Source organism: Sus scrofa, chromosome 9 (genome assembly GCF_054392235.1).
Source record: "Sus scrofa isolate SSC_HxYL_T2T_F1_AM1 chromosome 9, Sscrofa_HxYL_maternal_Yorkshire_Landrace_v2.0, whole genome shotgun sequence".
In the NCBI taxonomy this organism is placed as follows: domain Eukaryota; kingdom Metazoa; phylum Chordata; class Mammalia; order Artiodactyla; family Suidae; genus Sus; species Sus scrofa.
In genome coordinates this window covers 119,309,929-119,335,677 of record NC_139391.1, presented here as the reverse complement: position 1 = coordinate 119,335,677, position 25,749 = coordinate 119,309,929, and the positions used below count along the sequence as shown (strand labels likewise).

Here is a 25,749-nt window from a genome sequence, read left to right as displayed (position 1 = left end):
GGCCTAGCTCAGTGTGTTAAGGATCTGGCATTGCCATGAGCTGTGGTGTAGGTCACAGAGGAGGCTCAGACCCTGCGTTACTGTGGCTGTGGTGTAGGCCAGTGGCTACAGATCCAATTCGACCCCTTGCCTGGGGACCTCCATATATCATGGGTGTGGCCCTAAAAAGAAAAGAAAAAAAAAATTATGCCAAGCTTGGGAACGATAACCAACTAAAACAGTGTTTTCCTTCCATGACATTTTTAAAAAAAGCAAATTTTGTAGTCACTCACCAAAAACCATCCACTGATTCAAACAATCACTTTGGTCAATACATTTTGAAATAACCAAGGTAAATAACATTAGGCACGTCTCAAAGGCAAGTCTTTGTCGTGTCTAACTTTGCTTTTTAGAGCCCATCACATTTTAGAATTTAACTAATAATTTACAGACAGAGAAAATCCTCAGGCCCCTTCCAAGCAAATGACAAGGGCTTTCCATAAATGCATGGCAGACTTTTTAGATTGAACTTGATCATAGATTACCATTCCTAACAGAAGTAAGTATGAGCAAGCTCTTTGAGGGCAGGAATATCTTCTTAATCTTAATGCCAGTCCCTGGCACTGTGACTAGCACATGAGTAGGCAACAATAAACATCTGTTGAACTATTTGGAAGAAAAATAACTCTAAAACACTGCTCATTCTGAAGTCCAGTGAGATGGGCATATATGCCAAGGGGAACACAACTTTTATAATTGCTTTTGTAGAAAAATCACTTGATATGCTTCAAAAGCAGGAAAGATAAGGATAAAATTGAGTTTCTTACATAAAGTGTCATAAAAAAACCCCTATTTGAGAAAGACGTTTTTCCTATATTTGAAAAAAGTATAGATACGTGAACTAAAATAAAATCATGGAGCGGGCTGATCAGAATCACCTTTCATTTGTTTTACTGAAAATTCCCAAGGCATGTTTCATCAATACAAACAGAAGAGGCCAGAGGAAAGGTTTTCACTATTTGTGGCTGAAACAAGCCCACACCTGGAATGCTGGATTCTTAACTGACTATTGTTCCACTGGCTCGTGGCTCTTCTATGGTGATCTGTGAATAAACATATAGATATTTAAAAAGAACAGAAGTTGGTATCCACATGTAATGAGCCTATTATATGCTATGTAGTCACACTTTAATATTTCCAGTATTATGTCATACTGTAAAGCAGGGACAGAGAAAAAAAAGAAGTTGAGGCATACTGGGCTGGCCCAACCACTGTGGAATAGGCCCTGAAGACACAAGCTTGGAAGCAGTGATACAGTGATCTGAGATAATCCCTCTGAATTTCCACTGATGATTTAAATCTTTCTATGAATGATGTACCTAATGTTAATCTCTTATTTCCATCCTAAACTGCTGGATAATTCATTTTTATCTTACTTAATCTTCCTCTCCAGGTAAGCAGGACTTGTAATAACTTTTGAACCCTTTAATGGTATGTTCATTCAAAAGAAGGCATTTAATGAAAATGAAAGCCATAAGACAGGTCTCACTTGAAGCCTTTTGAAATATTCAACACCATGTATTTAAAAGAGATTTTTCTGCTTCTAAAAAGTATTGCAGAAGGTCAGTAGAAATGAATTGCTTTGGCTATCATTCTTTAAAGAGTTTTAGGTTTTTTTAGTTTGGATACTCAAATCAAATTTGGAAGCTACCTAGGAATTTTCTCACATTTTGATTTCTGGAAGGGCAATTAATCAAGCTCTTGTTTGAGGCAACTCGAATTTCAATCAGAATACTATGGAGGGAAAGTCAGAGACCTGTACACTCAGAATATTCAACAGTATATATAATGAAAACAACAACAAAAGAAGAAAATTAGTTGTCAGTGGGTTGATATGGTACAACCTTTGGTCAAGCAGTTCTTGGCAAATTTCAACAGATTTAGTTAACTGGCGATAAAACTAAGCAGCAGAATACTATTGAAATGAAACAAAAGTAACAAGTAACACAGAAACAGGAATTACTAGTGAAAAACAGTGCTGTACCTAATAGCATGGATCTACCAGAGGCAATTTGTTAGGAGACCAGGGTCATTATTTCACAGAGGAGGCTTGAAATCCAAACTTTTACATTTCTTTAGGTCAAGCTATATAGCACAGCATTTGGAGAGCCAGCCAAAATCGCTGAGGGAAACGAGGAAGGCCACATGTGGAACTAATTACTCATGGAGAGGCCATGACAAAGAACATTTCTCCAGACTTTTCATGGGGGCTTCACTTTCAGGAAGTTGCTATAATTACTGTTCAAGTCTAGAGCAGCCTGCAAGCCGCTGACAGATCCAACAGACAGGAGGAGGAGGGAAAGAGAGAAAGAGAGAGAGAGGGAGAGGGGGACAGAGAGAGAGAGAGAGAGAGAGAGAGAGAGAGAGAGGGAGGGAGAGGGAGAGGGGGGGAGAGAGTGAGAGAGAGAGAGAGAGAGGAAGAAAAAAAAAAAATGAACTTATCTGCCCTTTCTGACGAGTGAAATACCAGAAAATAAAGTACCACAGGAAAGCTCAAAAAGGTTTCCAAATGAGCCCTGGCTTCCAGTGTTCAACTTTCTGTTTACTTTTTTATCTACCCTCTATCTTCAAATTGCTTTTCTAGCCTGGATCGGACAGCAAATTTGTACTTCTACACTAACTCACTTTCAGTTGGCCACAGCAGAACTGTACATCTCGACTCTTTTTTTTTTTTTTTTTTTTACAGCTTTTCCATACTGGGGCCCACTTCCTGCCCAGTTGAGGAAAAAAATCTGGCCTGAAGATGAAATGACTGCTTAACATTACACTAAAACATCTGGTACCATTTTATGCACAGACCCATGTCTGAGAGCAGGCGATTCTAGCGGTCTCTCCAGCGGCACAGCGCATACCCAAACCTCCCCAGGGTGACATCATCCCATATATGGACTCTCCAGCCCAGCCCTCCCCCTTTTCCTGGTCCTAAATTCATTGCCAGTTCCCCAGTCTGCAGCAAATGTGCCACGTCAAGACTGGAAATCACAGCCCTTGAGTCTCAGTCAGGGCAGCAGAATTCAGGGGGGGAAGCTGAATGCAACCCCTGGTGCAGGAAGGGAGGCTTTTCCCAAAGACCGGGAGAGGATTTTAAGTACATAGATGGAAGCTTCTGGAGATCCTGCTCCGTCGCCCCAGTGTTCAGACTACCTGTTCAGGACAATGCCGTTGTACAGTAGTCTGCACATTGGTTAGACTGGGCAAGGGAAAGCAACGCCATGGACAGCTGGGGACAAAAGTTGCTGTTTCCAAGGAGAAGACATTTGTTTGTTCCTTTTTTGAATCTCATATCCAGTGTTTTTCTTCACAGGTTTTGCACACTAGGGACCAGGACGCCCTCGGGGACACTGCCGAGAAAGGACTGCTCGAGGGAAGACCTGTGGGTAAGGCCTTCTTGACTGCTCACCTGGGCTGTGACCAGGAGAGCCTAGGTGGGGAGCCAATGATTTGCTTTCACATGCAAGAGAAGCTGAGGTATATGTGTGAGGGATAGCCCTGCATTTAGTTTTAAAAGAGCAATAATGTGTGGTGCATAGAGATTTACTAGATGTTATTCAACTTCTGAAAAATTTAAGTCAAGTATTGTCTTAAGGTGAAAGGTTTTCCCACTTCAGAATGAAATATGAAAGGTCTCCAAACACTTAAGAACAATTTGATGAGGCGAGTTTTGAATTGTTGAAGTTAGTAATACAGACACCTAAAAACTTATCTGGATGAGTGCTGTAATATAACTCTTAACATCCCAGGATTGAATCCATTTTGCCTCAAAGTGAAGAATATGTGCTATTTTTTAAATGCTATATGAACAGTGCTTTTCTTAAATTTTAAATATTAGGAATAATAGTGCCTAACAATAAAAGAAGAAGCTGCCAGGTTTTTGCCTACCAGACAATTCAGATGGGACTGGTCCAGAAAACAGCACCAATCCAAAACTTATTGAGTCAGCAACCAAATAAATCAGGGAATAGAAACCTCTATCTTCTGATAGTCCCAATATATATCTCTGTGTTACATTTTTTAAAAATCCAAGAACGGCTGATAATCGCTGGTCAGCTGAGTCCTCGTGGCTGTATTTTACAATGCATCTATTTCTCGGAGCACTTAAAATGATAAGGTACTTTGTCTAGAAACCCACTGATAAAAAAGGAATTTGTAAACGAAAGCAAAGTTTTCTTTGGTCAGTTTCCAGCTGTCCTGGGGGTGAAGGAGGGTGGGAGAGGGGGAGGAAGATGGGAGGGAGGAAAACCCTCAAGTTGAATGAAATCCCAATAGAGAGAATAATAGAGAAAGTCTGGGTTGCAATACGATCCATGCTGAACTTTAGAGACGGGTCCCCTAAAGAAAGTTCTGGAAAAAATGTTACTGCCTCAGCCTCTATTATATCTACCCTCAAAATAATTCTATATAATGAAAATGGCTGTTCTATAGGCCTTTGTGAAAAATGAAGGTAAACCTCTTTTGTCCTCTTTTAATTCTGTAAAGTTACACTGGTTCCTTAACACATCATTTTCTAAAGCACACATTTTGCCACAATTCAGAAATTTTCACAAGTTCTCTTTGGCAAAATATTTTCTTACCAAAGGTTCCCCAAGTTATCTTTTGGTCAAAGAAATTTATTTTAAAAATTACTCCTTTGATCATTCCAAAACTGGTACAAAGAACATAAAAGTTTTCTTTTATTCATGGTTTTTAGTTAAAATATAAAATGAAAGGATTTATTTTAGCTATTGTCTCCATTTAGACGATAGAATAATGTCATCCCTTTTTTTTTTTCCTATTGTCCCTTGGAAACTTACATATTAATTATTTTTAATAAAACAAATGAGATTTTAAAAATCTACTTTTCACATAGGAAAACTGAAAAAAAAAACTCTTAGATAACCTTAAGGAAGCTTATTTTTCAAGAAATATTTTTACTACTTGATACAGTTACTAAAGAAAATAGCTATAAGGTACTTTGGCAATATTTAAGATTTCTCAAATATTGAAATTCTATTCAGTTTTTTGCTCCATAGAAATGACTGAATTTCCCACTTGCTTTCATTTCATGTATGTTTCACTTACATGTCTTTTTTCATAGTAAGTGGCCCTTTTGTTTCAAAGAAACTAACCCACCACCACTGGTTCCTCACCTATTTTCTCCCTTAGGATGACTTTTAGTCTAGAGACAGAGGGGAGCGGAGGGCGTCCTTGGCGTAAGTACAGGAGTAGGAACATAAGAATGAACTTGCAGAGGGGTAGCCGAGAAGCCCCTGCACATTCTCCCTGGAGTTCTGACTACCCATTTTTGATGCAAACTTTTAATAAATGGGAAGGAACAGTACTTATTTTTCAACTGTATGAACTAAATTAAAAACCAAAAGTAAAAGCTCACATTAAAAACTACTGCTGACTGAAGGAAGGATGGTAGTTTATGCGCCAGTATATATACCAACATGTATATACATGTGTCGTAAATAACTTTATCTATTTCTAGGATAATTAGAATAATGTTTAACTTTATTTTGATATTACTTTATAAGGAAATATACAAATATTTTAGGGATCATGGGATCTATTCCAGAGGAAACTAACCAACAATGAATATCTTCAACTAAAACCACCCTGGATATGATGGTAAGTGTTGGTATTAAAATTAAATATTGTACATCGTCAGAAAAACACAACTGCTTGCAAGGCCTGTCCAAACTGTACTTCATAGAAACTCAGTACTATTTTGCATTTTAGTGCATGGTGATTGATAAATTAGACTAGATGCTGAATTATAAGAATTTTTTTTCCACTAAGCTTCAACATAATCATTTGTTAATTGGAAAAGGATCAATATGAAAATGTTTATTTACATTTTCAACTCCCATCCCTTTTTTAAGCCATAGATCTCAAAACCAAAGAAAGTTTATTTACAATGGGACAAAATTTCACACTGATCACTTTCTTTAAATCAGTCAATTGGTTTAAAGCCCTTCCTGCTTGGCATTTGAGCTTTTGGCAGAGATAATGTGTTTATATTTTTTAAAAACCAAAATAGACTACCTACCCCCACTTCTCACCCTACAGACCACCCACGTTTTTCACTCTGTGGGAAAGGGTTCAGGCACAAAACTAATGAAGGAATTTTCTCCCCCCTCCCTGTCTTCCCTCCCCACCCCCGACCCCCGGTGAAGTCTTAAAGATATTATACATGAAATAAAAAAAAAATACAACTTGATAATGTAAAAAACTTCACTCATCCACCAGCGTCCATCATTATTAAAGAGAAGCCAAAGCTTTTGATTATTCTACAAGAGATTTGCTCTTTAAAAACAACCCACTGTCCTCTTCTCTAAGGAGACTATCCCACCCATCTCAATAATATCTAAATAGTACATAAGAGATCATCTCTCATAAATTGTAGCTTAAAATAGCTAGAAGTCAGTCTTTAACCTAAGAGAAGGCAGGAAATTCCTCAATAAAGATTGAAACTTTCTTACTTAGTTTCTTCTGTCTTTTTAATGTTGTGTGCTACAAATCATGTAGATAGAAATATTTACCTATTTTGTGAACATCTCAAGATTTTTATCAGTTTTAATAAATAGAGATAATGAAGTAAATTAAGGAAAATAATTAAATCTTAATTTTGAATTTCCTGAATTGTGACAGCCAGTTTCCTGGAGTTTCTTTGGTATAATTTTGCTGTAGAAGGCTTAGAAAATTATTCTTTTTTAACATTTCTCTCTTAAAGTAATAAATAAAAGAAAGAAGTAAGAAATAGTAACCATATTAAAAATTACATGGTATGATAATAATATAAATAGCCCATTATATTTCAGCTAGTATTTTCAGTGATGATGAATTAATATTCATTGTGTCGTTTAGAAAATAGAAAAAAAATCTTAAATGCTTTTTCAGTTTTCTACATTTTTAAAAAGCTTAGAGGCAAGTTCAACAAAAACAAAAATTTATGTATGCCACATAATTTACTAAAATTGTGTTTTTAAAATCTATTAGAAACATAAATTGTCCAAAAGTCTGATGAATAAAATAAAATCACTTTTCAGCAAGAACTTTCCCCCTGAAAAGCAGTTATGGTTTTTCAGGCTCAAATATATTGGGGTATCTTTGTTTAATAGAACTGTTTCATATTAAAGGATAACGTAACTCACAAATATTTTTCTCTGTTTTTTCAGGTTGCATGCACCATTCCTTTAATTGAGCAGAGTTAACTGGATCAAATTATTTATGGGAAAGAGAGGGAAAGCCATACAGAATTATAGTAACTTTAAATTTCCACCGATATTCTCTTTGTAAGTGAATTACTTCATACACATTTTCTGTTGCACTGAATGCAGCAACAATAACTAGTTTCTTAAGGTATTTGTTTTTGCATACTTTGGCCTTGTAATTATTTAAGTAGCAGCCAAGTTTACTGATGTTTTTGGTTCTGTCAAGGAAAAAAATAAGTCCTCTACTCAGAAGTGATGACCAGAAACAGAATCAACATTTATTTTTTGAAATTAAACAAATAAATGGAAAGTTGCATTGATCAACTCTTTCTTAAAACTGTACCATATCTAATCACTACATAAAAGTTCAGATGTGTAGAAAACTGTCTTTAGTCTCTAAAAACTATTTTGCGTTCTATAAACTTTCTATTTGCTATTTTCTCAGAATTCTGCAATTAAAGGGAAATAACAAACTATGCGTTTTCCTTAAAATTCTTAGGAAAAAATCCCTAAGTCCATACTCCTTAGATGATAAGGTTTTGTTTTGTTTTGTTTTTTTAAATGCCATTTATTGGCATTTTGACTACCTGGATATTTTATTTTTTAAAGGGCAGGAGGATTTGTTAAATATCGCTTCTATATGAATTGATCATTTGTATTAAAACAACCAATAGAATTATCCTCGACTCACCAGAATTAAATTTTCTGACTGTATATTTAACACCATTAACTCTTTCTTATATGAATTATAAGGAAATTATGCAAAGGGTCTAGTTTTGCTTTTTTGGACATGAAATGAAATTTCCTCTTCTGTGTTTAAGATATTATTTTGTACTACATTACACTAACAATGTCCAAAATGCATTGTGAGCATCCCTGTGGGTAGCAACTTTTTAGTTTTTATCCTTTTGACTCATGGTACAGCCCTGTAGTTAACTAAGAGGAGGAGAACTTAAACTCACAACTGCTCTTTATTTGGTTTTCACATCCATACTTAAAAATTTGGCATTAAAAAGAATATGAGAAATTTAAATAAGTTCCTCTTGCTTAATAAAATATTGAAAAAAATACACCCCCTTGTAAAATTCCCACCATCGAGGCATGAGATATCAAAGTCTGCTGGTTGAATTGTCAAATACATTAGGCTCATTAATTACTTTGAGAATGGATGACGTTTCCATGCAAATGACAAGTTTCTTTTTCATGAGCAAGGTTGTGGTACTTATCTACTGCAAGAACCATGTATAAACATAGTCTTTATCTTTAACTTCAGTTTCAAAATATGCAGAGTTTTTACGAAGAGGAAAAACATCTGGTTCAATTACTCTGAACTCTGACTGCATGTGGGCCAGTAGTTATATGAATTGGAATTAAGAATAAACCTTATGTTTAGTTTGGGGTGTTTTTTTTTTTTTTTTTTTTTTTGGTTGTTTTTTCCTTAACATTTCAATGTGAGTTTTCTGTTATGTCAATTATCCATGTTAGTACATTGGAACAAATGTATAAGTGTACTTTCTGAATAAAGTTAAAAGTCTAACTTGTTTTTAGTTCTATAATGTTTTAATGTTTAATTCTATTGTGTGTTTTTCTCCCTTTCCCCTGACCCTCCAAAATCACCAAATCTGGAAAACAGACTGATTGTATCTGCCCATGACCAAAGGAAACCCGAAGGAACCAAGGGCCTGGCTGGACGGAGTTGTCATGTGTCTGCCTGTCTACACTTGCTGTGCAGAACATCCGCTCACCTGTACAGCAGGCACAGACAGGCAGTCACATGACAACCCAGCCTGAAAGACAACCAGCCATTGAAAGAAAGCAGCCCTCACACCATAGCATCTACACCAAGAGCTACAACCAAAATGAGGGATGTGGGGGCCTGGGGTTTTAATCTGTTGGTTTCTTAACTCGTATGTATTATTATTATTATTTTCTTTTGATTCAAATATTGAAACCCACCAAAAGTAAAGTGAGTGGTGCTTATGAAATATAATAAAACCCATTTCTGAAAATGTTCCTGTGCTTTCTATAGTTCTCTTTTCCTAATTGTTGTCAGTAAATTATTACCCTTGACATTTATTGTACACAGCTTTGCAGCACCCCATAATAAATATAACAAAATAATGTAACTTCAGTCTGATGCTTGACAAAGAGTAGGTGATTCTAATAATTCTACTCCAATTCAGTTTAGCTTTCTTTATCGTGACTTCTTGTTTACAGATTTGAAAAAAACATGATATTCACATTGATTACAATAACTCAAAAATGATTGTAACATTGAAACATCACTTAGTATACAAGAACATAACACACGAATATAGGCACATAAATATACATATATATATTCACCAAGAACTATGGTTCCTATAAAATACTAATATATAAATTGTCAATATCTGACATTGTGTACATTTTTAGCAAATAAAACAAAATCCAGAACCATTTTTTGTTACTGTTTTTAAGAGAAAGAGGAAGGAAAAAAAAAGAGCCAAGGGGTAATATTTCAAGGGATTATGTATTTTGAGTTAAACTCTCCTGGTTTGGCTCTGGGTAAAACATAGTTAGAAGAGTATTTCCAACATAATTTTCAAATGTATCAGGATAGTTTGCTTCTCTTCTTTTGATATATAGAAAGCTGAAATTGAAGCTTTAATATTTCCAAGTGTCATGATGCACATGGATTTATTACTGCCATTGTTTCATTAAGAAGGAACTACAATTCTAAGGGTGGAATTTATGGGGCCAATGCACTCACATAGAATACATGGTCCTATTCACTGGAAACTTTCAAATCCTTGAAATGTTTAGACTGTTCAATAATTTTCAAAAAAAAAAAAAAAAAAAACAAGGAAAGGGATTAATGGATATGTAGTGTATATTTTCCCATATCTTTTGAGGAAACGTCCAAACTTCAGTTTACATATTGTGAACTATCAGAGTGAAATAACCAGGGTTTGCTTGTTTATATGAATATTTCAAATACTCGAGGGTATATAGTGGGGAGATGGGTAAAATTAGAAATTCGTCAACCTTGATTTGGTTCACTAAAATGTTTTAACTTCAGTACTTAAAATTAATTTTCATCTTTCTTAGAAAGATTCTAGTCAAGCTTTAAAAAATGTTGCATAATACTATCCAAAATTTTGGGGTTTTTTTAACCTAACTAAACACTTCAAGTTTATATTTTGGACTAAAGCAAATTTATTATTCAGATATTTCAGTTTTAAAATGAGAGATTTTGTCCTAAGGCTAAAATCTCCACAAGGTTCAAAATTTCTACTATTATATATGATATTTTACCAAACCTGTTGTTTTAAAACAACCACCACCACCACAACAGTGACTGGGTAAAACTAATAAGTAAAAATATGATTAAGGCTAAAACCTTACATTTAACAATCTGGCCTAAGGAAATAAGTCACCTGCTAAAATACCCTACTGCAAAACACACTGTGCACTGAAGGTGTTTACCTTAAATAAGAGTCCCATGACTAGCGATAAAGTCCTAAACAACAGTTCACAAAATGTAAAATATAAACAGGAAGACAATTTTAAAATGTCTCACAGAATATTTGCAGAGTATCACTCAATTTTAAATGCTTTATGTAACCTGTAGCAAATGCCTCAGACAGGAGTCCACAGATGGGTCATTCTACTGGACCCTGCAAGGCACTGCCAGGACAGTGCTTCAGAGCTCCTGGGATGACACAATAGCTGGGCCAGAACCTAGAGAAGACTGTTTCATTCCACCGAACTCAAAAGGGAAAGCTAAGGAGGCCAGCACAGTCATCCTTTAATGAGCCACTCCAGGATGACGTTTCAAATAATTTTCTCTTGAAGTATTAAGTTAACTTACCGGTATTACTTTTTTTTTTTTTTTTTTTTTTTTTTTTTTAACTTAGCAAGGCACATTTCAAAGTTTTACTCCTCCAGGAAAGGGTAATAAAAAGAGTAGTATTTTTCTTCCATCATAAACTTCTGAGCACAACAAATAATGTACATAAGGGAGTGCATTTGGGTCTACTCGTATTTTTAATATGTTTGAAATAGAATTTACCATTATGGTTTGTTGAATAATACCATATATTTTTCAAAATTATAAATCTTCGTATCACACTAGATGTGGAAATGTTTACAGGAAACAACCCCACATTAGAAAGCATAACATAAGATAGCTTATGTATGTGAGAAAACACACTCACAACTGTACTCATGAAGAATTTTAAGTAACATAAATGTTTCAAAGTTTTATATTTATTGAGACTTTTAAAATAAAAATATCTAAGTTTTGGCTAACTAAAACAACCCATCAAGAAGTGTGACTAGTGATCATGGGTCAATCCTGACCTCATCACGGCGAGCATGCAGACCTAGCCAGAAACAGAATCTTGAAAGTATAAGTGCAAATGGAAAGAGCTGAAGAATTCTATAACTTCTCAGTTTCACAACTTTGACCATCCAGGGATGTAGCTGTCATTTTGCTTCCTATTACTGAAGTTACATTTGTCATCTGTTACAGCTACATAATAAAAACAATACTAAGTAAATATCCCTATAAGGGAATTATATAATCTCCTTATCAAGTTATCCAAACACTTCAACCCACAAAAATGAGGCCTGCAAATTTTTAAGAGTCCAAAGAATGTCCTTATTTCAATGCAGACTTTGGATTTTCTTTAATACTGTAAGGTTAGTACATTTCCACTGGAAATGCTTCTGTTGCATTACTCTACTTTCCTAGGAGTATTCCATTATGATTTTAATCTTCATGCTGGACTATATAAAGAGAATAAATATTGGCTATGTGCTTTCATTATACATAAATTAGCAGTTCCCCTTTTTTAGATATTTTTAACAATCTTTTTTAAGCATCTTTCTCATGGATATTAAGAAAAATAGGACTCTTTTCTCCTTGAATCAGAATATTCTATGCTTTTAAATTTTTATTTTGGATTTATTTATGTATTTATTTATTTTGCTTTTTAGGGGCGTGCCTGCAGCATATGGAAGTTCCCAGGCTAGAGGTCGAGTCCAAGCTACAGCTGCCAGCCTACTATGCCACAGCCACAGCAACATAGGATCCGAGCCACATCTGCAGCCTACACGGCAGATCACAGCAACACGAGATCCCCAACCCACTAAATGAGGCCAGGGATTGATTCTATACCCTCATGGATACCAGTCGGGTTCGTTTCCACTGGGCCACAATGAGAACTCCCTTATTTTGTAGTATTTTAAATAAAAGCCATCACTTTTTTCCCAAATCTCTTTTTAAAGTATTAATATAAAACTACCTAAATTCGAAATCCTTTTAAATGATAGTTTCTATTTTATTCCAATGTCTTGCTCTTTTCTAAATCCCTTCAAAGAACTCTACAAAATATATTTATAATATATGAAAATGACATCAGGAAATTTTCTGCTTAAATTATCTTCAATCTAGGAAGTTATATAGTCAGAGGAGAAAGAAAAAAAAATCCATTAACCTTCAACAATGACAACTGAGAAAATTTTAAGACAATCTACCTCTCAGGGTTATTTTACCCTGTAATTCAATAATTTGGTTTAGGCACTTAAGAACCAGGATAGGATGAATTATTATGCTGTACCTAATTATTTATTTGCTCACTCACATCTTCATTCAGCCAATATTTATTTAGTGCCACCTATCAGTGCCTTGTCTATTGGTGGTAGAACATGGAACAAGACAGTGGTTTGTGTCACAAGAGGCTTACAGTTTAGCAGGAACTCATACACACAACCAGTACTTAGCATATGTAGTAAGTTTTGTCAGTTCTCATCTTTTGAAAAAAATCTCTTAAATTCATTCATTTCTATCAGTTTCCTTGATTCCACCCAGCCCAAGCTACCATTATCATTTACATATCCCACAGCAATAGCTTTCCAACAACTCCCCAATCCAGTTTTGTGCTCCTCCAGTTTTGTCTTTACATGGAAATCAAAAAGATCAATAAAAATTTTAAATCTTATTGTGTGATTCTCCATCTTAAAAACTTCAAAGGCTTCTCATTACTCTTAGGATCAAAATCCTTAATCTTTATAGAGTCCTTTTCTCTATTTGTTCCCATCCCTGTGCCCTCAATTCAGTTTCTTAAATCCATCAGGCTCACTCTTGCCCTAGGTATTAACACCAATCTTCTCTGACCACTCAGTTTAAGGTCCCCCCCCCCACCCCCATGATGTGTTTTCCATCCCAGACACTACTTCTTAAGTCAAAGGATTTATTTTTTTCATAGTTTGTAATACGAATCTCATAGCGGTTCCTCATTGTTTACATTTCTTTATCAGGAAATATCCTTCATAAGGGCAAGTACCTTGCTGTCCATTTTATCCTTACTGACTAGGATAGTGTCTGGTACATAACAGGTTCTCAGGAAATATATGTTGGGCAATGTCCAGGTGATTAAGAGCACAGCACTGATACTTAATAGCTGGCTAAATTACTCACTCACTCTGAGTTCCAATCTTCATTTCTAAAATGGAGAATGTAAATCAAGGACTGACCTAGCTCAGCATCTGGTAAACTATAAATATTCAATAAATGTTAGCCAGGGATGATCATCATCATCATCAAGATTATCATTTAGACTAAGACCTGGGCTTCATAGGTTTAAGCAGGCAGCATGAATAGTGGAGATATTCTTTACAACCACAGTTACTTTAGAACTAGGGAGCATCTTATTACTCAGAAGCCCATTGGTTTTGGTTGAGCATTCTGACTAATTTGGATATACAAAGTTAAGCCTGCAACAAGCCTGGACTAGATGCTAAGAAAAGCTTAACGGATATAGATAATAGAATGAGGAAACACCTTGATTTGGGACAATCCAGACTGACACCATTGAGGGGAGAGATAGGAAGAGGAAGAGAAAAAGAGAAGCCACTGTACGCCCACTGGCCTGGGCCAGCACAAGGCGAGAGCTGCTAGTGACACACCCAAATGGGATGCCCCACTGATTAAAAACTGCTTTGCAGAGGGTCAGCTAACATTCTATTTGAGGTTGTTTGAATTGCTGTATTCTTCTTTAGATTCATAGTAAAAAATAAGAACTAAAAATATCCTTATGTTATTATTTTGATAAAAATCAAAGGAGCGGAATATCATCCATCTAAGATTCCAAGGGATATATGCAGACACACAAGCTGTCGTCACCCCCATAAACTGCTCCTCCTTGAATTGGGGTATGCACGGTGACAGAATGCCCTGGAGAGGATGAACCCAGAAAGAGGCCTATGCAACCCCTAGAGATGTGTCCAGGCCCACTTGTAGATGGAATTTCAGAGTTGGGTGGTACTGGAGAATGATTTAGAAGGACAGTCAGGTTTGGGTAAATCTCCTAGGTAATTAGTCATAAAATATCTAACCCTGTACAACATGGTCTACTTCTTTTTATGCTGCAGAGAGCTCCAATTTTAGAGTAATGCTAGAGGATAACACATATAGTTAGGTATATAGATTATTTTTTCTATAACCACACTGTATTATATGGCTTCTCTGAAGATAACATGTGGAAATAATATTGCCTGGGACACAGGTGGAAACCTTTCTATTAAAATCATCTGTAGAAGTTCCCATTGTGGCTCAGTGATAACAAACCCAACTAGCATCCACCAGGATGCAGGTTCAATCCCTGGCCTCACTCTGTGGGTTAAGGATGTGGTGCTGCTGTGAGGTGTGCAGGTAGCAGATGTGGCTTGAATATGGCGTTGCTGTGACTGTGGTGTAGACTGGCAGCTGTAGCTCCAACTCAAACTCCTAGCCTGGGAACTTCCATGTGCCACGGGTGGGCCCTAATAATAAAATAAAATGAAATAATCTGTCCGTAACATTACAAATAACATTAGTGTAGAATAATGGTTCAAAAAGTGCAGTTCATATATGTTTGAGGGTGTTCATGAATCCACCAAAAATTTAAGCGCAGGGTAGATAGATCCATTAAGGGTGAGGAGAAACCAGGAAAATGCTGGGGCTCTATTATTACCCTCATGTCAACTCTAGCTTAAAATTATTGCATAGGGTTATCATGTTGTTGCCTCTGTGATCTTGGATAGGAAATCATCCAGTTTGATTTTATCACCCCTAACCCACAGGCTGTAAGGAAGGCAGCATGGAAAAGTCTCACTGAAGGAATGGGGTCAGAGTTCCCTGTTACTGTCTGAAACTTACTATTCTCTGCTGAAAACTCCCAGACCCCACACATCATATCTCATAATATGAAATGACAAAGACATTTGGAAATAGAAGACATGCGTCAAAGAATAACATTATAGTAGCAGAGCATAGTATTACTTGCAATGACAAGAATAAATATATGAATGTGATACCTAAAAGTTTATAACTGTACTAATTAATATATGATTTCTCAGTCTCGCAAATTCCCATGAGGCGAGTTGGTCAGCAACAGTCCCCATTTGGTAAGTAAAGACTGAGGCTCAGAGAAATCTGTTTTGTCCCAATATTGACAGTTGGTCACAGCAAATTCACATTCTCCAACACCTTACCCTTTTCAATGCACAAAGCATATGGTTTATAAGGCCTTTTGTTCAACTAATGTCACCCTAAAAATAGCATGAATCATTGTTCTTTAATGACAAATATATTTCATAAGTCATTTATTACAAACCTGTCATAAGTTATATAAAACTTTGTCTATTAACGTGACATAATATGTGCTATTTATTCAACAGCCAATTAGGTTATAATGAAAACATATCTGTCTAATTACAAAAGAAAGTAGGAAGATGAAAGAACACAGAAACAAATGGAAATCCTTCATGAATATCTAATATTATTAAATAAATGATAAATCCATAGCTAACTTAACATTTACAGTGTCATATTTACTTGACTAAAAGAGATATATTGTCATGTAGCAGGATTTCCTAAATATGTAGGTGTAACTGTGACAGATACCATGGGAACAAAGTACAAGCACTCAACTTACCAACAAACTGACTCCAAAAGCTGAGTAAGAACTCATGCTTATTTTCACAAAGGAAAATTCTAAATTTGGGGTTTTCAAAGTTGCCCACAGAAGTATGTTTAATCTATGTGTAGTTAAACTATGGGAGCCAGATATGTACGAAATCTAAGCATCATTTAAAACATTGCTGAGGGGAGTTCCCTGGTGGCTCAGCAGGTCAAGGATCCAGCATTGTCACTGCTGTGGCACGGGTTCAATACCTGGCCCAGGAACTTCTGCAAGCTGCAGGTGTGGCCCAAAGAATCCTTAAAACACTGCTGTTAAAGGATGAGGATTCAGGGTACAAATTCAAGAGGCCAGAGATGACCTCTATGCCCACCCTCCTGACATTTCTCCTGACCTCCTTTCCCCATACCCTCCGTTCTAGCAGCCGCTCTCAGCAGACACTAATAGCTAGTTGTTGAATACTGGTAAAGAGCAAGGAACAGTGCTGCCCTCTCCCTTTTTCCCTGATGGCAGGCACAGAAGTGGTCTGTGATGGGAGGAATCGCTGGCAAGAGTAACGGAGCAGCATAGAGAACCACTGGGAGTTCCTGTCATAGCTCAACGGTAACGAATCCGACTAGCAATCATGAGGACGTGGGTTTGATCCCTGGCCTCACTCAGTGAGTTAAAGATTCAGCACTGCCATGAGCTGTGGTGTAGGTCTCAGATGTGGCTTGGCTTCTACATCGCTGTGGCTCTGGTGTAGGCCGGCAGCTTCAGCTCCAATTTGACCCCTAGCCTGGGAACTTCCATATGCCATAGGCGCAACCCTAAAAAGCAAAAAAACACAAAAAACCTAGAGAACCACTGAGTGGTGGTAGCCAAGGGGTAGTAGATGGCTCCAGGGGAAGAACCCTCTGCCCTGTTGACACAAATACCCTGAAGACAGGGGTCATGAGTCAGGCATTACCATTTGGAAAATTTCCTGTTTTCTTGAGCAGAGTTTTTAATGAGTAACAGTAGCTAATGAGCACAGTGTAGATGTTTGGGGCCCATCAATTTGCTGCCCTAAACTGAACTTTCCTCTCCAGCCACTATAAGCCACCATCTTCTCTCGCCTGAACCACAATACGATCTCCTAGCTGGTCTCCCTTCTTCTATTCTTTCCACCCACTCCCTCCATACACACATTCCATCCCACATGTCAGGCCAATCCAGCACCCAGCATAATCTTTTTAAAATAAATCTAATCAGGTCACATCCTATTGATACAGGCCAATGGTTTTCAAGTATCTTTGAAATAAAATCCAAATCATTGGGTGGAGCCTGACAAAGTACGTCTGATTTTGTTTCCTACTTCTCTCTCTTATTGCTCCTACATCTCAGCCACTGGCTTCCTGTCCACTTCCACCCTGGGAGTTTTATACTCTCACCCTGGAACACTCATCAACACAATCTTCTACACAGTTCATCATTCCAGTCTCGGCTCCAATGTTACTTCCTCCCAAATACCCAATCTAAAGGTCCCTCCCTCATCAATTTCTAGCTCACTGACCTCTTTTCTTCAGAGGAGCCTTATTATCCCACCCATTCCCCCCAAAACACCCAATCACATATATCTTTAATAAAATGTTCCCTGGCACTCAGTTAATATTATAACTGCACATATGTATTTTCTTTGTGTTATAACAAGTGCTCATGAGGGAGCTTAAGTGGCAGAGATTTTGTAAAAAGTTATTCTGAATTTATAGCAGAGAGGAAGGGCTGACTGGTGACCATGAGCTCACCATGCTCTCAAAGCCTTTTCCTTCCCTGCGGGGAGTATCATGTGCCTTCCAATGGGCTTGTCTCAGTACCCACACAGCCAAACATAAAAACACCCTGAAGCCCCATTCCATCAGCAGTAGCCAATCCCAAAGACTTCAGAGCCCCTGATAGGAACACCCGGGGAAAGGTCAAGGCTGGGATGCCTGGAACTCATCTTAATAAATCCCCAGTGGATGAGGTTGGCTTGGAAAACTCCAGCATCTCAGAGATTCTTACCTTCATTTGTGGTTGAAGGCATAAGCTCTGGAGCCAGACAGCCCGTGCTCAAATTTCTGCTTTGCCCCCAGCTAGCTATGAGACCTTGGCAAGTTAGTTATCCTCATCAACACCAAGTCTTCTGCCATAAGGGATACTGAATTATATAGAAATGACTTCAAAAGGTTGTAACTTTTTTTTTCTTTACTTACTCATCTTAAAAATGGGAATAATAACACTACTTATCCTTAGGGTTATAATGTGGATTAAATGAGTTGATTAACAAATATAAAATATTAGCTATTACTATTACTATTCCTGAGCAAAATCCTTTGCTTTCCTTACAATAACCGAGAAAGGCCCTAAGACCAATATGTATTTAAATGTATACACATGAGGATCTAAATCCTTGTAAATAAAATGTATCTAAGATAAGATCTAGTAGGGCAACTGAAAACAAAAGAAGATAATCTATTTACTGATGTTTATATCTAGGCAAGCATCCCAAGAGTTCCTACAGCTGTGGTCTTTAAACACTGGAGCTTCCACAGAAAGACAGAAATATCTAAGCAGTCGGCACAGGAAAGAAACCATTACTAATGCTCAGACTCACAATGACCAATTCTACATTTGGCTGAAGTCAGTAAAATATATGACATAAAAATCTGAAATAAAACTTTTGAGTAGTTCTTTGGACATGTCTATAAGATTTGATTTCCTTTACTGTAGAAAATTTAGTGGTCATCAAAGGATGATCTGATATTTATTCAACACACTACAGCACTTAGGAAACAAAGAACTACATAGGACACAAACCTTTTCCTCCTACAACCAACAAAAGCACCTTTCAGAGCTTTCAAAAGATGGAAAAAAAAAAATCAAGCCAAGAGTAGAAGGACTTTTAACTCTGAAAGGATTGCCCTTTATGGACAAATACAACTGACACAATCTCACCTGTAAATAGTTTTGCTATCACAGAGTATCCTTAGCCAATGTTTGTATGCTGCATTACAAGCACCGAAAACTTCTCAGGTCAGGCCAGAGCTATTAAAATTTCCAAAACCCTGTTTAATTTCCATCCATGCCCTCCCAAATTTACCAGTATCACTATATAGCACTTTAATAGCTCTGCAAGACTGATTTTTTTTTTTTTTGGTGTTCTTTTCTAGCTATCAGATTTAAATGAGTAATAAGTCACAGGACCAAAATTATTAACATCTAACATGAACCAGAACACCATAATTATCGTAATTCATGCTTTTACATAGATATCAAATTCTCAAAGAAAAAAATTCATATAAACAATCATCTGGGACTCACTTGAAGACTAGTGATTTAGACATTTTCAAAAGCCTGTCATTTAATACAGATGTCACAGCAATAATTCCAAAATGCTTTATTAATTCTGCATCACTGTTATTAATTTTGCTCTTATGATGCTCTATTAACTTGAGTATATTCAACACATTTAACAAAAATTGCTCTCACTATATCGGTACTTTGCCATTATTACAAAAAAGGAAGTTTTCAACTCCTCATCCATAATTCCATTTCTTCAGGTAGACAAACATGCGACTACATCAAAGAAATCAAAGATATCTGACAGGACTATTGTAAAATTTAAAACCTCTGAAGAAAAAAACTACATTTCCTCAAACAAACATCCCAAGCTAAGTCTTACTGAAAGAAAATCACTGGTGTCTCGAAATTGTGGATCACAATAATATCAATTAATTTGAGATAGAAACATTTTAATTTAAAAAGTTCTATCACATCCATGGCTTACCTCATCATCTTTGTACCACGACAAGCTTTCAGCAGTAAGGACGAACCAGTATCCCTTAGAGCCTCCTTTCATGATGCCAATGTTGCTGATGGTTAGCCATCCCTTTCGAATCACCTTCAAGAGAGCACAGATCAGCAGGCACATTTAGTTTAACATGAGCCAATGTGGAACACAAGTCTTGCACTTAGCTAAAAACAAGATACAAGATACAATGAGAACAGCATGGAGTTCCCTTGAGGCACAGCAGGTTAAGGATCCAGTGTTGCCATTGCAGCAGCCCCAGTCACTGCTGTGCCACAGGGTTCGATTCCCTGCCTGGGAACTTTCACATGCCACAGGCATAAACCACAACAAACAAACAAACAAACAAAAACCGGCATTGTTCCCTCAAAGCTCAACCTCTATTACAGTATTCAAAATAATATATCTTCCAAAAGCACAGACAACCAGAGGGAAGGAAATCTCCCATCACATGAACAAAATCAAAATCGTGGACTTGTATGAATGGCAAAAGCAGAGCAACTGAAACAGACAGGAGCAAAATAAGGCAGTCTAATAGGTTTGTGCCAGGCCTATTTATGGCACGGCTACTACAATTAAAATATACTTAGTTGATTGGATGAACAACAATAGACTCTCCATGCCCACTGTCTCTTATCCCCTTCCAGCCCACTGGCCCATTTGTTTGCCTAGTTTGCATCTCATTAGGACTCCCACCAGGGACTGGCCACCAAATGGTGAAAAGAAAAAACTCAAGTCAACCAATTAGTTCCTTTTTAACAGCTATGAAGAAGGCTGAATGAGAGAGAAAGCTGAAACGGTTGGCTAAAATTAAAAGTTTGGAGTTTTTTAAATGGTCTAGATTTATCCATCTACTTCTGGTTGTTATTTGCCAAGCCAAAACATTCATAGAATCTTCATAAAAATCTTTAAACATCCTTTAAATTTTAAAACATTAACAACTTGGATTACAGATTTGATAGGAATTATCTATAAATGGCATTTAAGTGAAAATCTAGTTTTTTCTGTTGTAAAGTTGAATTCTGTTTTCCATATGGCATAGTTCGCTGTCTCCTCTATGCTAGCTAATTTCTGTTGTCATAGAAATTAAATACTATATGGAACTGTATGATATTGTTCAAAATGTCAAAAATCAGGCTATCCCTACATTGTTCATTATCCCAGACATCCCAAAATATTTTTTAAAATTGCTACTGAATGACCAAGTATCAGTTCCTAAAGGATAATTAAAGTACCTTAGTAATAATATTTTATCTCTATATTTATATTTATGTTTTATTTTTTAATTTTCTAGTTGAAGAAGGAAGGCCAGTCAATTCTAGGGAAAATAGTGAAATAAGATGAGGTCATTATTGACCTTCCAAGCCTCTTTCTACACTCCCAGTCCCTGTCACCCTTGATTCTGTATTTCAGCATCTCCCAAGTGCCCGGTGTCCTTTTTAACTCTATAACTTTCATAGACCCCCAAATAAAACCCCATTCCAGGCCCAGACTAAGGCAATTTTTTCCAATGTTCAAAATTACTCCTTCTTCCCTCTACTTCAGAAAAAAAGGAAATGAGACTTCTCCAAGTATGGTTTCTGCCAGCTTTATTATAATCATTGGGATGCTTTTTAAAAATACAGACACTTGGGATACCTGCAAGTCCAAATGAATCGGAATACATAGATAGAAAACCCAAGAATCTACATTTTAACATGTCCCAAGGTGATTCTTATTCATACCGAAGTTTGAAGATTATTGCACATATACATTCTCCTTAGAGCAAATAATCTCATTTAATTTTTAGTAAGAAGGAACTGATCATCTCCACATAAGACTGTTATCCACACCATCAGGGCTTACAAAGAGTGTACTAATCATGGCACTTAATGAAAGTGTATTTACTATTTAATTTTATCAAGCATCATTGGATAAAGAGAAAGTCTTCCAGGTACTCCACAAATTGCAGTAAGAAAAATCACTATTTCACCCATTGACATAACAGGCTGGCTTCATCAAGAAGAGTCATGAATTTAGTTCAACAAACATTACTTTTTTTTTTTTTTGCCTTTTTTAGGGCCACACCCGAGGCATATGGGGTTCTCAGGCTAGGTGTTGAATTGGAGCTACAGATGCTGATCTACACCATAGCCACAGCAATGTGGGATCCAAGCTACATCTGAGACCCACACCACTACCCATGGCAACACTGAATCCTTAAGGAGTGAGGCCAGGGGTCGAACCCACATCCTCATGGATACTTATTGGATTCATTTCTGCTGTGCCACAATGGGAACTCAAACAAACATTTAAGAACCTATCACATGTCAAGATGAAAAAGAGTGATGATGACACACCCCTGCCCTCAAGAGTTTTACAGTTTTGTAAGGGACGGAGATCCATAAAGAGATCATTTCGATATAACGGTATAGTAAAAGATGTATTCTAAGCAAGAGAAGGAGCACTGGACACAACTTAAGAAATGTTAAGAGGTTTCCTTGGACACATGGTAGCTCAGGAGAGCCTGGAAGAGAATTACAGTTAGGTCAGGAAGTAGTTTGCTCGCTGGTTTGTTTATTTTCCATGAAGGAAAAACAAGAACAAAATATGAAAGAGCCACTTCGAAGCAGTAAATTTGAGGTGGGACAAAGAAGTTGAGGCTGGAGTGGTGAATAGGGTAAAGCCAGAGAGGATCCAGTTCAGTAGATCCCAAATTTTGTTAATAAAATTTGGCAGTTCCAAAATAAATTCCAAGTGCATATTTAAATTGATTTTTAAGTACATATGACTATTGTAATAATAAACTGCATATATCCATAGAAATACACAAAGAAATATGAAAGTATGATATAAGATAAAATATTTTAATTTTTTTCATTTTGGGGGAAATACATTTTGTTACATTTATATCTTTATTATTGACTTCTCTGTGATACAGAATGACAGTTAAATACTAATAAATCTCAACTGTTTTATTTTCTAGATAAAAATATGTATGCAGATGTTCTACTATATCCTCCTGCATTCCAGTGAATTTTTCATGCTCCCTGAGACAAACTAGGTTATGTACCCTATTTGCAATAACCCAAGTAAGAAATGACTAAGGTGTAAAGTAAAGCCATGATGTAGAGAGCATGAAAATAAATAAATCTACTGGAGAAACACTAGGAGATAAAAATCAACAGGACTTATGACTATACAAGAAGGGGATTGATGAATGTAAAGACTTTAGAACTGCACTGTACAGTAGTCACTAGCCAAGTATGTTTACTGAGCCCTAGTAACTAGTTCTAACTCACGTGTGTGATAAGTATAAAATGCACACTGGATTTTGAAAACTTAGTACAAAAGAAATGTAAACTATCTCTGTCTTAAGATTTATCGCAAGTTCAAATAACATTTTAGATATATTGGGTTAAATAAGTTCTGTTCTCAGTATTCATTTCACTTGCCTCTTATGTTTTAATGTGGTTATTGAAAAATTTTTACATTATATATGTGGCTTGCATTTATTGGACATTGTGCTGTCCTAGAATCATTCTGAAACTCATGTGGCTACTAAGTCAGGAGGAATAGAGGAAGAGCATGAAGTTTTGGAAGTGGGGGCATTGACAATAAATTCAGCCAAGGCCACGCTGAATCTGAGGCACATGTGGGAAACACAGAGCGTCAGGCAACTATGTGTGACCTGACTTCTGAAACAAAATGGAGATAATAGGACTGGACATGTAGACTAGGCATCAGCATATTCACATAGGTGACAGTTAAAACTGTGTGATACAGCAGTGGCTCATAGTGGAATCTTGGGGAAAATACTAACATTTAAGAAGTGGTCAGGGAGTTCCCTCATGGTGTAGCAGGTTAAGGACTTGGTATTGCAACTGCTGTGGCATACGTTGGATCCCTGGCCTAGGAATTTACACATGCCTCGGGTATGGCCAAAAAAAAAAAAAAAAAAAAAAATGGTGGTCAGCAAAGTCTCTAGAAAAGAATGACAGAGAAATACAAGCAGTGAGGTTATGGAAACCAAAGGCAAAACAAATTTCAAGGACTCTGTGCTTTGGAGTGTCAGGTTCAGCACAGAAAGGGACATGTAAAGTGCAATGCAGATGTCACAGTGTCTTTAGCTATGCCAGCTAAGTGAGGTGCTGGGATGAGTCAGAACTCACTGGTTGAAAAGTGAATGAGAAGTAAAAAATGGAGAAAATGACTCAAGAGAACTCTTTCCAGAGGATGAAAGCCAGTTAAAACCAGAATAGGCACAGAATCAAAGGAGGTGTTTTGTTGTTGTTTTTGTTGCTCCTGCTGTTTTTTTCATTTGGGAATTTTTTTTTTTTTTTTTCGGTATGGGCAAGAAGCAACCATATTTATTACTTGAGGAGAAATAATAGTACAGACTAAGAGGTTGGTGATACAGGAAAAAAGAAACAGAACAAAGAAGATGTGAGTGGATGACATGAAAAGCACAAGGAGGGGCTGTCCCTGAACAGGAATGGAGCTACCTCATCCTGTGAAGCTTTGGAGGGTAGAAGGCTGAGGTTAGATAAAGGCCTATGAGTTGAAAAGGTTAGAAGGTTTAGAAAGGTTATATTTCACCTTTCCATTTCTTTTGATAAGCAAACAGATTGAATTATCTATAGGAAAGGGAGGGTGAGAAGATGGAAAGAAGGCTTGAGGATAGTGTGAAGCACTGTGACAATCAGTAAGTAAATGACAGAGACAATACAACTACAGTTAGTAAAAGCAAACAAACAAAAATGATTGACAAAGCACAACACTATAAAACTCTTACAAGATAATACAGGAGAAAATCTAGATGCCCTTGAGTATGACCGATGCTTCTTTACATACAACACCAAAGACACAACCCATGAAAGAAATAATTGGTAATCTGGACTTCATTAGAATTAAAAACATCTGCTCGGCAAAAAGCAGTATCAAGAGAATCAAAAGACAAGTAACACATTTAGGGGGAAATACTTGCAAAAGACATGTGATAAAGGACTGTTAACCAAAATATACAAAGAACTATTAAAACTCAATTAATAAGAAAAAAACAATTTAAAAATGGGTCAAAGACTTTAACGCACCTTACTGAGGATATACAGAGGGCAAATGAACACATGAAAAGATTCTTACTATCATATCATCAGGGAAATGCAAAGTAAAACAATGAGATACCACTACACACCTATTAGAATGACTAAAATCTGGAACACTGACAACACCAGATGCTGGTGAGGATGTGGAATGACAGGAACGTTCATACACGGCTGGTGGGAAGGACTTTGGAAGACAGTTTGGTGTTTTCTTACAAACCTAAATATACTCTCCCCATGTGATCCAACAATCACAATCTTTAGTATTCAAAGGAGGTGAAAACTTATATACACACACACACATACGTTTATAGTAGCTTTATTCACAATTGCCAAAATTTGGAAGCAAATGAGATGTCCTTCAGTAGATGAATGGATAAATAAACCATGGCACACCCAGATAATGGAATACTATTCAGTGCTAAAATAAATTAGCTATCAAGCCATAAAAAGACATGAGGAATCCTTTACTTTCATTTTTATTATTTTGGCTGCCCCACAGCATATGAAGTTCCTGGCCAGGGATCAGATCTGAGCTTCAGTTGTAACCTACACCACAGCTGTGGCAATGCCAAATCCTTAACCCACTGTGCCAAGCCAGGTATTAAACCTGTGTCTCAGCACTCCAGAAACACCAATGATCCCATTGTGCCACAGTGGGAACTCCAACATGGAGA

At 36.8% G+C, this 25,749-nt stretch overlaps 1 protein-coding gene, 1 long non-coding RNA gene and 2 other non-coding genes across 33 annotated transcripts in view; 3 read left to right on the top strand and 1 right to left on the bottom strand.

Annotated features, from left to right (window-relative positions):
• DNM3 (dynamin 3) overlaps positions 1-25,749 on the bottom strand; it is a 542,852-nt gene that overhangs the window by 268,835 nt on the left and 248,268 nt on the right. For 28 of the 29 annotated variants that reach the window (XR_014816234.1, XR_014816231.1, XR_014816226.1 and 25 more), the window contains one exon: positions 19,971-20,084. Coding sequence is in view for 18 of the 29 variants with exons in the window: in XM_021063644.2 (XP_020919303.1) it covers positions 19,971-20,084 (114 nt within the window). In the remaining 11 variants the exon portion in view is untranslated. Of the gene's footprint in view, positions 1-19,966; positions 20,085-25,749 lie in introns of those variants that run through there. The other variant, XM_084977621.1, reaches the window with a different exon arrangement.
• MIR199A-1 (microRNA mir-199a-1) lies at positions 3,159-3,234 on the top strand. Its single transcript, NR_038596.1, has one exon. It is a non-coding gene; the product is annotated as a microRNA mir-199a-1 (primary transcript).
• Positions 3,216-8,894, top strand: LOC146400113 (uncharacterized). 2 transcript variants are annotated; one of them, XR_014816239.1, is made up of 4 exons: positions 3,216-3,416; positions 5,576-5,649; positions 7,200-7,316; positions 8,869-8,894. It is a non-coding gene; the product is annotated as an uncharacterized LOC146400113 (long non-coding RNA). The 2 variants fall into 2 exon arrangements; XR_014816238.1 differs by lacking the exon at positions 8,869-8,894 and having other exon boundaries at positions 5,556-5,649; positions 7,200-8,776.
• On the top strand, positions 8,915-9,024 carry MIR214 (microRNA mir-214). The gene has a single exon (NR_038497.1). It is a non-coding gene; the product is annotated as a microRNA mir-214 (primary transcript).